This window comes from Paramisgurnus dabryanus, chromosome 20 (genome assembly GCF_030506205.2).
Source record: "Paramisgurnus dabryanus chromosome 20, PD_genome_1.1, whole genome shotgun sequence".
Lineage (NCBI taxonomy): Eukaryota > Metazoa > Chordata > Actinopteri > Cypriniformes > Cobitidae > Paramisgurnus > Paramisgurnus dabryanus.
In genome coordinates this window covers 10979693-10992954 of record NC_133356.1, presented here as the reverse complement: position 1 = coordinate 10992954, position 13262 = coordinate 10979693, and the positions used below count along the sequence as shown (strand labels likewise).

General features: G+C 39.3%; 2 protein-coding genes across 3 annotated transcripts in view; one reads left to right on the top strand and one right to left on the bottom strand.

Moving 5' to 3' along the window:
* Positions 1-4872, top strand: part of jag1b (jagged canonical Notch ligand 1b) — a 28060-nt gene extending 23188 nt beyond the window's left edge. Inside the window, exons 22-26 of the mRNA XM_065296411.2 lie at positions 358-467; positions 554-787; positions 2030-2161; positions 2262-2409; positions 2951-4872. Coding sequence (XP_065152483.1) covers positions 358-467; positions 554-787; positions 2030-2161; positions 2262-2409; positions 2951-3405 — 1079 coding nt within the window. The 3' untranslated portion in view covers positions 3406-4872. The remainder of the gene's footprint in view (positions 1-357; positions 468-553; positions 788-2029; positions 2162-2261; positions 2410-2950) is intronic.
* Positions 4873-7848: 2976 nt separating this feature from the next.
* The window catches only part of slx4ip (SLX4 interacting protein), a 50495-nt gene continuing 45081 nt past the window's right edge, over positions 7849-13262 (bottom strand). For both annotated transcript variants that reach the window (XM_065296408.1, XM_065296407.1), the window contains 2 exons: positions 8967-9073; positions 7849-8895 (listed from right to left, as the gene is read on the bottom strand). In XM_065296408.1, coding sequence (XP_065152480.1) covers positions 8268-8895; positions 8967-9073 — 735 coding nt within the window. In that variant the 3' untranslated portion in view covers positions 7849-8267. The remainder of the gene's footprint in view (positions 8896-8966; positions 9074-13262) is intronic.

The following is a 13262-nucleotide window of genomic DNA, read 5'->3' as shown; positions in this document are numbered from 1 at the left end:
TCTGAGGGTGCAAAAGAAAAATCAAAATATTGAGAAAATGGCCTTTAAAATTGTCCTTAGCAACACATATTACTAATGATAAATATTTGTTTTCTATTTTCCAGTAGGAAATAAATTTACAAAATATATTAATGGAACATGACCTTTAATTAATATCGTAAGGATATTTGAAAAAAAAAAAAACTAATAATATTGACCCATTCAATGGTATTGAGCCATTTCTACAAATATACCCGTGACTTATGACTAGTTCCGTGGTCCAGGGTCACGTATATGCAGTTCTCTGGAAGTCATTTTAACTCTAAAATAAACCTTTTTAATCCCTGTGTTTTAATCCCTTGTCTATGCTGTTTATAGTCGTTGGGAAACCCTGCATTGCTAATGGACAGGTAGCTGCTGATGGATCCAAATGGGAAAAAGACTGCAATGTATGCCAATGTCAAAATGGAGAAATTCATTGCACCAAGGTAACTTTATTCACATTAGTCTTCTTTTAAAGTTATATTAGTTATAAAAATATTAAAAATGCAACTGCTTTTTTATTTTTGTTTAGATGTGGTGCGGGCCAAAGTCATGTCGGGTAGGAAATGGCAGAGGTGGTTGTCCAGTCGGGCAATCTTGTGTTTCCATCAAGGACGAACACTGCTTTGTCAAACCCTGCCCTAGCCTTGGAGAATGCTGGCCCCCAGCACCTCCTCCACCCTCCAAATGCCACGGCAGCTTCTCTTACCAGGACAACAGCTGTGCCAACATCACATTCACCTTTAACAAGGAGAACATGCCTCAAGTGAGTCATACTTTCAGGGGAGATAGATTGAATTATGAGCTTTCGGGCCGTTTTCCCCTTTTTCGAATTTCTTCTCCACCCTTCTCTTATTCGGTAGAGAACTGAGAGAGCGGTGGGGTGGGAAAGATCAGGTTCTCTTCATCTAGGAGACAACGTTCCTCTTGGGTGAATTTTTCCAGGCTAGCTCAGTTCTCGGAAGCTTTGTTGTCATATCCAAACGCTTTTTCTCTCCGATGGAAAAACGTAAGAAATACATATTGTACAATAAGCCTTGGCTCGGTGTCCATTTCCAAACTGAGGCATTCCAGAGCTAATATCCCATAACGCTTTAATACTTAAGCAGTCCGTAGTTTGAGAGACCATTGGCAACTGCCCATTAGCCAAGCAGAATGGCTAAGCAAGAGACAAAAATGTGCAATAAAGGACACTGACATAAAAAAAAAATGTAGATCTACAGCAACGTTAGTGAACTGCAACATAAAAGATGAGCGTAGTGGGATTAATATTTGACCCCCTGTCTTTTACATTCTCTCTGACTGACTAAATCTTTAAACCTTTCCCCTGTTCACACTCCCAGCTCTCTTATGGGAGTCCAAACTTGAAACTATGGAGCAGCTGTTAGGAATTTGCCATTAAATATAAGTAATAAGGTGGGAGAGCCTGCGGATAGTACATTGTGAATGTAGGCATGGCTTAGGGCCACTGTCAGGCTTGAATATATTCACTAGACTGAGTGATTAGCCGATAAGTGTATATGGGGATGATTAGTAGGCCAATGGGCAACACCCCTTCTGATGCCAGGGACACCCCTACTCTTTTTGAAGAACATTCCGGGATTTTTAACAACCACAGAGAGTCAAGACCACGGTTTAACATCTCATCCGAATGACGGTGCTTTTTGACAGTATAGTGTCCCCATCACTATACTGGGGTGTTAGGACCCATACAGACCACAGGGTAAGCACCCCCTGCTGGTCTTCCTAACACCTCTTCCAGCCACAACCTGATTTTTCCCATGAGGTCTCCCATCGAAGTACTGACCAGGCTCAACCCAATTTAACTTTAGTGGGGAACCAGTCTTGGGCTACAGGGTGCAGTAGTGTTTGCAAGCAGTACCTCAGGTCATAGAATTGACCAATTTGCATTCAGGACTGGAACTTTCGGTGTTATATTACACTAAAGGTCTATTTAATTGAGGTTTCAATATTATGAATCAACTCATAGTAGATCTTGTTCTCACAGGGCTTGAGCGTAGAACATGTATGCAATGAGCTGAGGCATTGGTACCTGCTGAAGAACCTCACATCGGAGTATGCCGTGTCCATCACCTGTGACCCATCGTCTACAGCTAGCAATGAGATTCACGTCCGCATTGTAAGTAAACCTTTAAAACAGAGGGTATAACGTAGGAAATGCTGCTTTCAAAGTGAATTTGTCCAAAAGAAAGAGTGATACTCATTCATTCTCTCTGCAGTCCACGGAAGAGCAGAGGTTGGAGAGGACTCCCCAAAAAGACATTACAGATACAATCATTGACTTGTTGAGCAAGCACAATGGTAACAGCACCATCATCAAGGCCATTACCGGTGTACGCGTTCATCAGACACCGAGCCCCAAAACAGGTAAGCAGCTTTCTGTTTTTGCTTTAGGGATGATTATAAGAGAATGGGACTTGACTGGGTTGATTGCTTGAAATTTAGGAAGAAGCGTGTCCAAAATATTAACTTTCCGCAGTGTAGGCCAGTCCAGTTTCACTGTCTGTCGGCCTGTCTTGATTAATGTTTAACTGTCGAAAGAAGCTTTACGTCATTGAAGCCATAGAGCTGTACATCAGCTCTGCCATTTGGATAAAACTTCAGTTAGACATCAAGGCCATTTTTATGCATGCACTTGATCAAAAATGGCACCCTAAGCTCTGCTGCCAAGTTGCTTACTTTGTGCCTAACTTATAAAAACTTGTCCAGGCCACATGCTATAAACAAATAAATTACCTGTCCTGTTCCAAACTGGAAACTTTTACCGTAAATTTCGGTGTGGATCATGTTGCTTGCACTTCAAAGCTTTCAACTTCCATTTAAATAAATCAATGCTCAGTGCATGGCACCGGTAAATAGGAAAAAGACATGATTTGACTACTTAGTAACTTTGTTCCCTCCTCTCCAGACTACCTGGTTCCTCTGCTCAGCTCCATCTTCATAGTGCTCTGGATCCTCGCCCTGGCCTCGGCTTTCCTGTGGTGCGTACATCGCAGACGAAAACTTAACGGGCACGGCCACCCAGCTACCTCGGCCACGGAGGACAACACCACCAATAACGTGCGCGAACAGCTCAACCAAATCAAAAATCCCATTGAGAAACACGCTGCGCACAGCGTAGCCATAAAAGATTACGAGGGAAAGAACTCCATCATTGCCAAAATTAGGACGCATAACTCCGAGGTGGAGGAAGAGGACATGGAGAAGCACCTGCAAAAAGCACGCTTCGCCAAGCAACCAGCCTACACGCTGGTGGAGAAAGAGGAGCGCACGCCAAATAAAAACCCAAATTGGACTAACAAAAAGGACAACAGAGACTTGGAGACAGCACAGAGCCTAAACAGGATGGAGTATATCGTATAGCAGGCAGCTGTGTTGCCTCGCGACCAAACCCCCTGTTCCTCTCCCTCACATATATGAACTGGAGACTTGGTTGTGCTTCTTGAACTGTGGCGTCGTGTTCTGGACTATAAGGCTGTTGTTAGCCTAAAATCCTGTGTTAATTTAAGTTTTGACAAGCTGGCTTAACACTGGCAATCGATAGTTGCTGTGGATGGCTGGAAAACCGGAATGCTGCATCACGCCTCCTGATGTTTTCCTTTAGAAAAGAAAAAGTTAACGTACACATTTCAAATGTCTATATTTTTGTGGATACGTTTGAGTATCTGAAAGTGTGCATAGTGTTTTTACAAATAGTTGTAAGTGTTATTTTTGTTTATCATGACAATGCTCTCACAGCTAAAGTAGTCATTTCTTTCTTATCCAGCGGCTGTGCGGAAACTTTCTCTTGTCGGGTTTATTTTTAGTTTTGAGCTGAAAGTGCCTTCACAGCTACATGCCACAGCGATTGTCGGAATGAATAAAAAGAACAAAAAAATTATTTATTATTTTTCTTTTCTTGGGGCGGGATAGGTCGGTCAGCATTCGCTGCCAATATGAAGAATTGTGTCAATTTAGAAGTGTAGATATGTATATTTTTTTTAATTAATCACTGTGTATATTTGATTTATTAACTTAATAATCAAGAGCCTTAAAATATCATTCCTTTTTATTTATATGTCCTGTCTAGTTTTGAAGGTTTCGATAGCTTTGTAAGCCTATAGCTATGTTCGGACAAATTCGTTTCACATTTCAGATACCAAAATTTGAAGAGAAGAAAAAGCAGTCTATTTTTAAAAATAAGACGGGCATTTGTGTGCCTGAGACTAGTTTTGTTTTTCTTTTTTTACGTTGTCAGATATTTCAATATTTGAAACTTCTATTGTATGTATTTTGCCAACGTTTACTTGCATCTACTCGATGCAGGTAAAGTTACAACTATGGCTGCTTTTTGTTTGGATACTTGGTGGCAGACACATTGCTTGCCACATATGAAAAAATAAAATCAATGAAAAAAACAATAAAAGGGAACCAAGAGTCTTTTAGTTGCTTTTTGATAAATCGCTCTCTGGGGCGAGCGAATATGAACTCTCTAACACACAGAAATCATTTCTTTTTAGTTTTGGTTTGCAGTATGTCGTAAGCTAGGCTATGTGAATACTTGAACAGTGGGGGGCCAATGGAAACACTGTAGACTGCCTTGCTTTCAGGAGTCCATTTCTATTGCTGTGCACATGTAGTGTTCTTTTCCTAATGCTTTTATATCAAGGCTCTCTAAAACCACAAACCAACATGCTTATAAATCCTATGAGATCATGGCAATATTCAATGTTCATATTTTACCTTTGTTGGCCATTCTTTTTTAGTTTGTTCCTGGCAATATTTTTTGAATGTTATATTTATTAAACCTTTTGTATAAAAAGAAAATTAAATATTTTTGTTTGCTTTTGATTTGTTGTACATTTGTGCTGATTTGGGAGAACGGAGTTTGTTACAGTACGTTTTTTGAGAGGTCAAAAGCACAGGGTCTGTCCAAAGTGTTTACGTGCAGTAGCTGTTTTGTTGTCATTGGATTGTGTACCGTGTGAAGACTGACATACTTTTCACCACATGATCAATGAGTTATTCAGTCATATGACTGAAGGGCAAAAGGCAAAGCATATGGTAATGAGTAAAAGAAGGGCTTTCCATTGTTTCCAAATAAACTAAATAGTTAGGTCGATTTCTAACACGTTGGTTATCCCAGCAACTAAACTTTGATTAACATGTGATCATCCCTGTAAAAACCCAGATAAAGTCATCTTTTGCTATTGACTGTTTTCTACATGCATTCATCCTACATAAAGAACATTCGTGAAAAAATAACCTTGATATCTTTAAAGGATTACTCCACAAAAAATCAAGATAATTTATTCAACCCCATGTCATCCAAGTTGTTTATGTCTTTATTTGTTCAGTCAAGAAGACATTTTTAAGGAAAACATTTCAGGATTTTTCTCCAAATAGTGACTTTAGTGGACCTCAATAGTTTACAGTTGCATAGCAGTTTAAAATTTCCATTTCAATGTAGCTTCAAAGAACTTAAACTGCGGCATAAATGTCCTATCTAGTGAAACAATCGTCATTTTCACCAAAAAATCTGTACTTTTAAACCAAAACTACATGTCTTGCACTAGCCATGTGATGCGCCAGCGCGACCTTACGTATTTACGTTGAAAAGTCGCGTGTTACATACGCGAAACGCACACCTGCAGACCATTTTAAACAATAAACTGACACGGATATTCTTTAGTATTGATTCCACATTCAACAATGTTTGAATGGTCCAATCTCTCCACACTTGTAAACACTGGAGCAGTAGTTTCGCATACGTTATGCGTGACCTTTCGACGTGATAACGTAATACGTAAGGTCACACTGGTGCATCAAAAGGCAAGACGAGAAGTAGTGTTTTTCTATGCAAGATAAGACCCTTATGCTTCTGTTGGGACCGTTTAGAGCCCCTTTGACGCTGCACTGAAACTGATTTTTCAGGTGTTTAATCAGTGTGCTTTATTTTGATTGATTGATCAACATATTTATTGGTTTGAAGCACAAAACCTGTGATATCCATTCCAGCGGACGCAGGGTCTGAAGGGGTTAAACTGCATTGAAACGGTAAACTGTTGAGGAGAAAATACATGGAGAAAAATCCTGGAATGTTTTCCTCGAAAAATTATTTCTTCTCAACTGAACACAGAAAGACATAAACATCTTGAAAGACATAGGGGTGAGTAAATTATCAGATTTTTTATGAAAGTTTAATATTTTAAAGATGCATAACGATTAATCGTGATTAATCTATAGCAGAATAAAAGTTTTTGTATACATCATATATGTGTGTGAACTGTGTATAATAATTATGTATATATAAATATGCACACATGCATGTATAAGTTTAAGAAAAAAAGATATATTTATATATTAAGTATTTATATATATAATATAAATTATACATAAATATACAAATGTTTATACATGTATGTAAACATTTCTTAAATATATACATGCATGTGTGTGCATTTATCTATACAAAGATATTATACACAGTTCACACGCACATATGATGTAAACAAAAACTTTTATTCTGCTATAGATTAATCGTGATTAATCATTATGCATTCCTACGTAGTGACTGAGTAAGGCCATGTGAAAGATCGAAATGAGTGTGAAATCAAATTTTGGTGCTCCTAATCTTAAAATAAGATTGAGACTTTAGGCTGGATTTCACAGACAGGGTCACATATTAGTTTTCGAAGTTCTGAGCACAACTAAAAACCATAAAAAGTTTATTTCACAGGGTATTTTAAGTATTGTTGTACATACCATATAGTTTTCAGCATTGAGAACTTAAAGTATTACAAGTGAAACTGAATAAGACCATGGGTTGACATATTTAATAATTCTAATAAATAATTAAAATTCATTACAGAACATAAAATGGCTTAAAACATCCTAACCAGCCTCCAGTCATTTTATCTCAAATCTCATTTTTGTTGCTTTGGCAAGAACTGAACTGTTTTGACTGAAACGTTGCGGTATTATTACAGCAAATTGTTTGTGCATTCTGATGATGTTCTGGCAATGATGTTATTATGACATATTTATCTGTTATACAAAAGACAAATCTGTAGTGAATGTGGAGATTTGTAAGCGTGGCTGAAGAAGCGGATGAATTTATGTCCATACATATAATCAGCCAGCCATTACACACTATATCAAAGTTGACCGCAGCCACGACTAGCCAGATATCAGAGAAAAGCAGTTTGGCATCCCGTAATGTTGTCAGTCATCTCACTTTAGACTGCCTGTAATGAAAGGCAATAACATGCACACGAATGATAACCACAGGGAGACTACAGTCAGCTCCAACAGTGAAAACCCCCGATCACTTGAGGATCTCTGTATGTATGTGAGAACACAGCTGAATCAATCATGTGCTCGGCTGAAGCTGGAAGACTTGAGATTTCAGACGGATGGAGCCAGAGATTTGGGCTGGAAGCCACAGCGCGTTCAGCGGCTCCCGCTGGTCTGATATTCAGTTCTTAATGCAATCTACGTTGGTGCTGAATGTTTTTGTTTACAGTCTGTGCGAGTTTTGGTTTTGCTCGGATAAAATCGGTGCAAGTGGAAACTATTCAAATATTTGAGAGCTTGTAGTGCTCAGTAATACGGGAAAGGATGTTTGTGTTTATTTTACTCTAAAGGCAAAACAAAAATGCACTCAATATGTGAGGCAATTTGTGCAGATTATGCACTATATATTGATTATGATTTAAAGGGATGTTTCACCCTCATGTTGTTCTAAACTTGAGATAAGAAAATAAGATATTTTGTTAAATGATGGTAAGTACACACTTGACAGTACCCATTGGCTTCTACTATGGAAGTCAATGGGTGCCGCCATCCTGCTTACCAAAATATCTTTTTGTTGTGTTCAACAGAATAAAGAAACTCATACAGAACAACATGAGGGTGAGTAAATAATGACAGAAATTTCATTTTTAGGTGAACTATCACTTCACTTTTATTATATTTCATTATATCCTGTCCAACCGAGAATATTCTTCAAAAATGCACACAAAAAAGGAAGTGATACGGGTTTTGAAACAACCATGAAGATGAAATAATAACAGAATTTTTATTTGGGGTGATCTGTTCCTTTAAGCATGCGTGAGAGACTGTGTGTTGTGAACTCGGTGCTTGTGTAACCAGTGCTGACAGACTGCATTACGGTACAACAGTGTACAGTAGCATCCATCTTGGTGGCGTCAGATATCCGCTCCCATTCTTTGTTGCCATGTCCCTCAGGACTTCTTGAGTCGGCGTAATCGGGATGTTCTGGGCGCGCTCCCCCTCCTCTCCTCTCTGGCGGCCGATCTGGAACTAATAGAAGAGCCAGAGGACACGGGCTTGGCGGATTGGCCTCTCAGCCTTGCGGCCAGCCTGCTCTGGTTAGTCTGCGCGGCGGTACTGTTTCCATCTGTAAGCACCTCCTCTTCCAGTCTGATCTCTGGCTGGGCTACACCATGGGAACTGCGTGAGAAGGCTTGTGTGGGGATGTCAGAAGATGGCTTGTTGGAATCGCTCGATATTGTAACCTCTCCAAGACGCAATCTTTTTGCTTTCTGGTTTTCAGTGTAATTAGGGGTTTGTTGTTTCCTCTTCACGCTAGTAGGACATGGTTTGGTGTCTGGACAGACCTGCTTTAAGTGGTTTTTGGTGTTTTGAAAGCTTTTTGCACCCTCACTCACCTCTTTATCGTTTTTAGTCAATTCAGGTAGTGATGCAGCTTTTATGTCCTCTGCACCAAACAAACACTCAGATGAAACCAATGCAGGGCAGTTCCCTTCTCCGGTCACGGTGTCAACCTGAGGCTGAGCAGATACTTGTTCATCTCTCCGCTGTCGTGCCTGGGTGTTAGCCTGCCTGGCACTGCAAAAAATAAAGACAATGTTTAATGCACAGGTCAATATCACCAGCAGATGCATCTCATCTGTACTTACATCTTTTGAAGGACAGCCCTTTTTGTGGCTGTCGAGCTGGGTAACGGATCTTTGGTTTCATCGGGACTGGAAAAATACTTTGACTTGCTTTGTCCACTTTGTTGAGTCTACAAATAAACAAGAAGAGACAGGAAGAAAGGAAGAATTATCAATGGACTGTCATGGAAATGTTAAGCGCTGTGGCTTTTATACAAACTACGGCAACAGCGCAATCTCTCAACACCTGACAGGAACTATAAAGAAAATGATTTCTTGCAAATAAGCAGGACAAAGAACTCTAAGAGAAGTCTGTTGTGCTGCTGACAAGTATTAACTTGGTGTAGCCATGGGAACGGATCCATGGGATGTTCTCGCTTGGTCTCCTGGGTATGGCCATCAAAACAAGAGCAACAAGCTTGTGTTCGACTGCCAGCATTTAAAGATTAGATTGCTCAGTTTTTCCATCAAAAATGTCAGCATATCCGTCAGAGGATAAATATTTATGTGTGGGTTTGCTTCTGTAGACAACATACTTGTGTAATTGTTAACAAAGGAAATTAAGTTTAAAGGCCTAAGCGTGCGCTTTCAGGTCAAGTGTGTAATTTCTTTGCAAAAATAATGGTCGGTTTGGTCAACTGTACAAACAAACAGAGCAATATTTTGATGGCGCCACAGTGGGTTGATTGAACTTTCATATGAAGTAATGTTTACATGGTGAAAAATATTTGAAGATGACAATACAGGTGGTAAAGCCACATGGAGATAAACACAAAAAACTTTGAAGTCCTTAACTGGCTGGTTCTCAAAAGAATAAAGGGACGGAGCAGCTTATTGAATCCCACCAACGTACACCTTCAACAGTCCTAATGAAGCTCCATCAACAGACCAATCCTTGACTGAGCAAGAACAGAGCGAAGGCTTGTGACCGTCATCTTTAGGGGTGCAGGATCATTGAACTGCAATTAACTGACACAAAACAATCATTCCAGTCCACACTGATTGGATTTCATTAAATAGTAAGTTTATCCGCTGGCCTCTGAACTGTTTGGAGATATATAGGCTATTAGTCCTATTTTAGGAGCAAATGGGCAGACAAGCATAAGGTTTGTTGAGTCATTAGAGCAAAAGGAGGAAAGTGCAGAGGGATGTGTTTCACGTGAGGTGCAGACTATGGCCTGCATCTTCTGATATATGCTTTGTTTTAGAAAGGTGGTGTGGCCTTGTGGTTAAAAATCTGGACTGGTAAATCAAAAGGTTGTAGTTTTGAACCCTGCAGAGATTGAAGTGTTTGTGTAGCTCAACTTAGAGTAAAGGTCATGGGTTCAATTCCAAGGAAAATCCATGCAAACTGAAATTAAGAACGAAAATACACCCAATTGATCAAAAACTCCCATATATAGTACTGCCAAAAAGTTTATAGACCTGCATAATGTGTTTTTTTAGGCAATTCGAAAAGGGCAAGCTATGCTGCAATTGAAACAGGTCACGTGACGTGCGCGAATGTCAGATGATCATTTTTAAAGATGTGAAATCGCTTACTATAATAACCTCCCAGAAACAGCTCATACCTGGCCGCTCCCAAGTATAAGAGGCTTTCCTTGCCATTAGTGCTTGGATAACATGCCTGCATCTCCGATTTAAAATAATAGGTGTTCTTGACTTTATGCGGCGCCGTGTAGGCCGACAGGCAAATGAGATTTAAGGACCGCGAGAGTGATTCGAGAGCAAACTGGTTTGTATGATTTCTCGAAATTGCACTTTGATGTCATCTGCCAGTAAGCTTGTGCAGCACCTACCTGTAATGGGCTAGAGCGGTGGCTGTGATGCTAAAACCTACCAACAACCATTGCCATGAGTTTTGGAAGGAAATATTACGTTTTAGTCGCATAACATTGGTTACTGGAAATACTTGGAAAATATCGCGAAAGTATTGCACAAATCTGTTATGAAATCAAGGCTACTGTTAAAGGTGAACTGTAATTCACTTTGGATAAAAGTGTCTGTTGACTACTCGACTAAGTATCCAAATGACTACATACTAAATACAATTTCAATTCAATTTTATTTATGTAGCGCTTTTCACAATTGTTCAATTGTTCCAAAGACACTTTACATTAATAAAAACAAGAGAAAACATATATAAAATACAACGACTAAGATTAAACCGTACTAGTGAGCAGAGTAATAATGTAACGTAATGTGGCGTAGTTCTAAGTTAAGCTAATGTCAGCTGACTCCCAAGGGGTTGAAAAAACTAGGAGAAAACCCCTTTTAAGGGTAAAAGTCCTTGGGAGAAAAAAACCTTAAGAGAGAGACAGACTTAGCTGATCTTGTAGAAGATACACTATATATTGAATACTATATTATACAATTTTATGGAAATGTAAAGGTTTTAATAATTTAAATTAAAAGGAAAGGGAAGCGGTTGGTTGTTGCTGGGCAGACTTTAGGTACATTCACATTATAAGCGACCTTGTCGCTGTGTCGCTCGTCTCTTTCAAAAGAGGCGTTTCTAAATCTGGTTGTCATTAACAAATGAGTAACGTCCACTTGTTCACTGGACACGCCCCATCCAGTCGCCAACGGTCACTGTCGCTCGTGTCGCCAGAAGTTGCGAAGCTCCATTGAAATCAATGAGATCGCGTCGCTCTGCTACTGCTAGCCGCTGCCAGTCTGAATGCAGCCTTAGGCGATCCTAAACACTAAAATACTAATACTAAATAACGAACTAGCATATAATTACTAATATACTATATATTTTTTATTATTGTTATGAGTTATTTGTTCTAAATTATATTCTTCTATGTTTTCATTCAAAGAAACCATTTAATACATAATTTTTGGTTGATTTGCAAAGATATTCTGTGAAAAGCCAGTTGAAATCATGCTAATAAAACAAAATATTCTGATCTCAGTTGCAAAAAAGTGGTTTGATTTGACTGTTATCATCAAAAACTAAAATGAAAAACTCCTTCAAAGCTTCCACAACTATCTAGGTACGCATGAGATTGCATATATATCAATGCTGTTTGACTCTAAACAGCCTAATCAATGGCTGATAGAGAAAAGGATCAGGTTAAAGTTCACTGAAGTGTCTGCCGTGTTTTTAAATATTCAGAGGAATTCGATATACACCGTGGGCTGTTAATTTTTAAAAACAGTCCATTTCCAAAGTGGAAACAAATGATTTGCTGTCTCATCTGTAGACCTCCATGACCACCGTCTGTCGAACCGTCTCTCCTACACACACCGAGAAACTCCCCTCCTCAATTCTCCGTGTCCCTCCGCCCACTGTAACCGAGACTGGACGGTTTTTAGGGGGATATCCAGACACACAAAAGTACAGAAAAACACCCATACTCGCTAACGATAACTCCACAGAAAATAAACACACCCAGCACGCGTACGCGCTCCACAAAAACGTGGAGGACAGGGGAGGAAGGACATTCGATATTTCATTTCATATGCATTCTGCAAACCTTTGGAAAACAGATGAAAGCGAGAGCAACAATGGAGCAGTGTTTCTTTCCCAGAGAAACTCAAGCAAGAAGTGGCTCTCTTGTACTCTGCTGGCTCTCAGAGGAGGAACAGGGGAAAAGAAGAAGAGATAAGAGAAAAAACTGAGGGAGAGTTAAGCTGAATAAAGAATTGGAAGATGCCTGCAGTCAATGTGTTTGTGGGAAATGGGAAGACCTACATGAAATAATTCAGAATACGCAAAGCTGAAACTTGACCACCAACACTGAAAGGACTTTGTCATTAAGTTGTGCCACACACAGTTGAAGCTACAATAAGCACAGATGTCACAGCTACAAAAAGTCTAGGCAGATTTCAATATGTAGGAATTCAGCCTGAATACCACTGTCAATCGACATCAGCCAGTCCCTGCAGAAAAAAAAACGTGATTATGCGATTGCATGATTTAACGCATAATCAACCAAAGTCCGCATATTTTTTTGCGGGGGCCGAATTTTTTTTGGAACGTTATGAAGTGACATGATTATGTGACGTGAACATCATTGAAAAGCTGCAAACGGTTTTTGCAATTTCCCGAAATTTTTGCAATTTCCCGCAATTTCATCGCATGAAATTGCATAAATATATCCCGCATATTCCATTTTTTAAGAAAACGTGCTGTAAGTCTAAAAAATATAAATATTATTATTTTATATAATAAATAGAAATACAATAAAAGATAAGCTAGAAGGGACAGGGTCTCAAAATTGCAACCATTTTGGTCCCATATGCTCCTGAAATGTAATTGGCGGGACCTTCAAATATATTTGGGAGCATTTGTGCTAGTGCTTGTACACATAT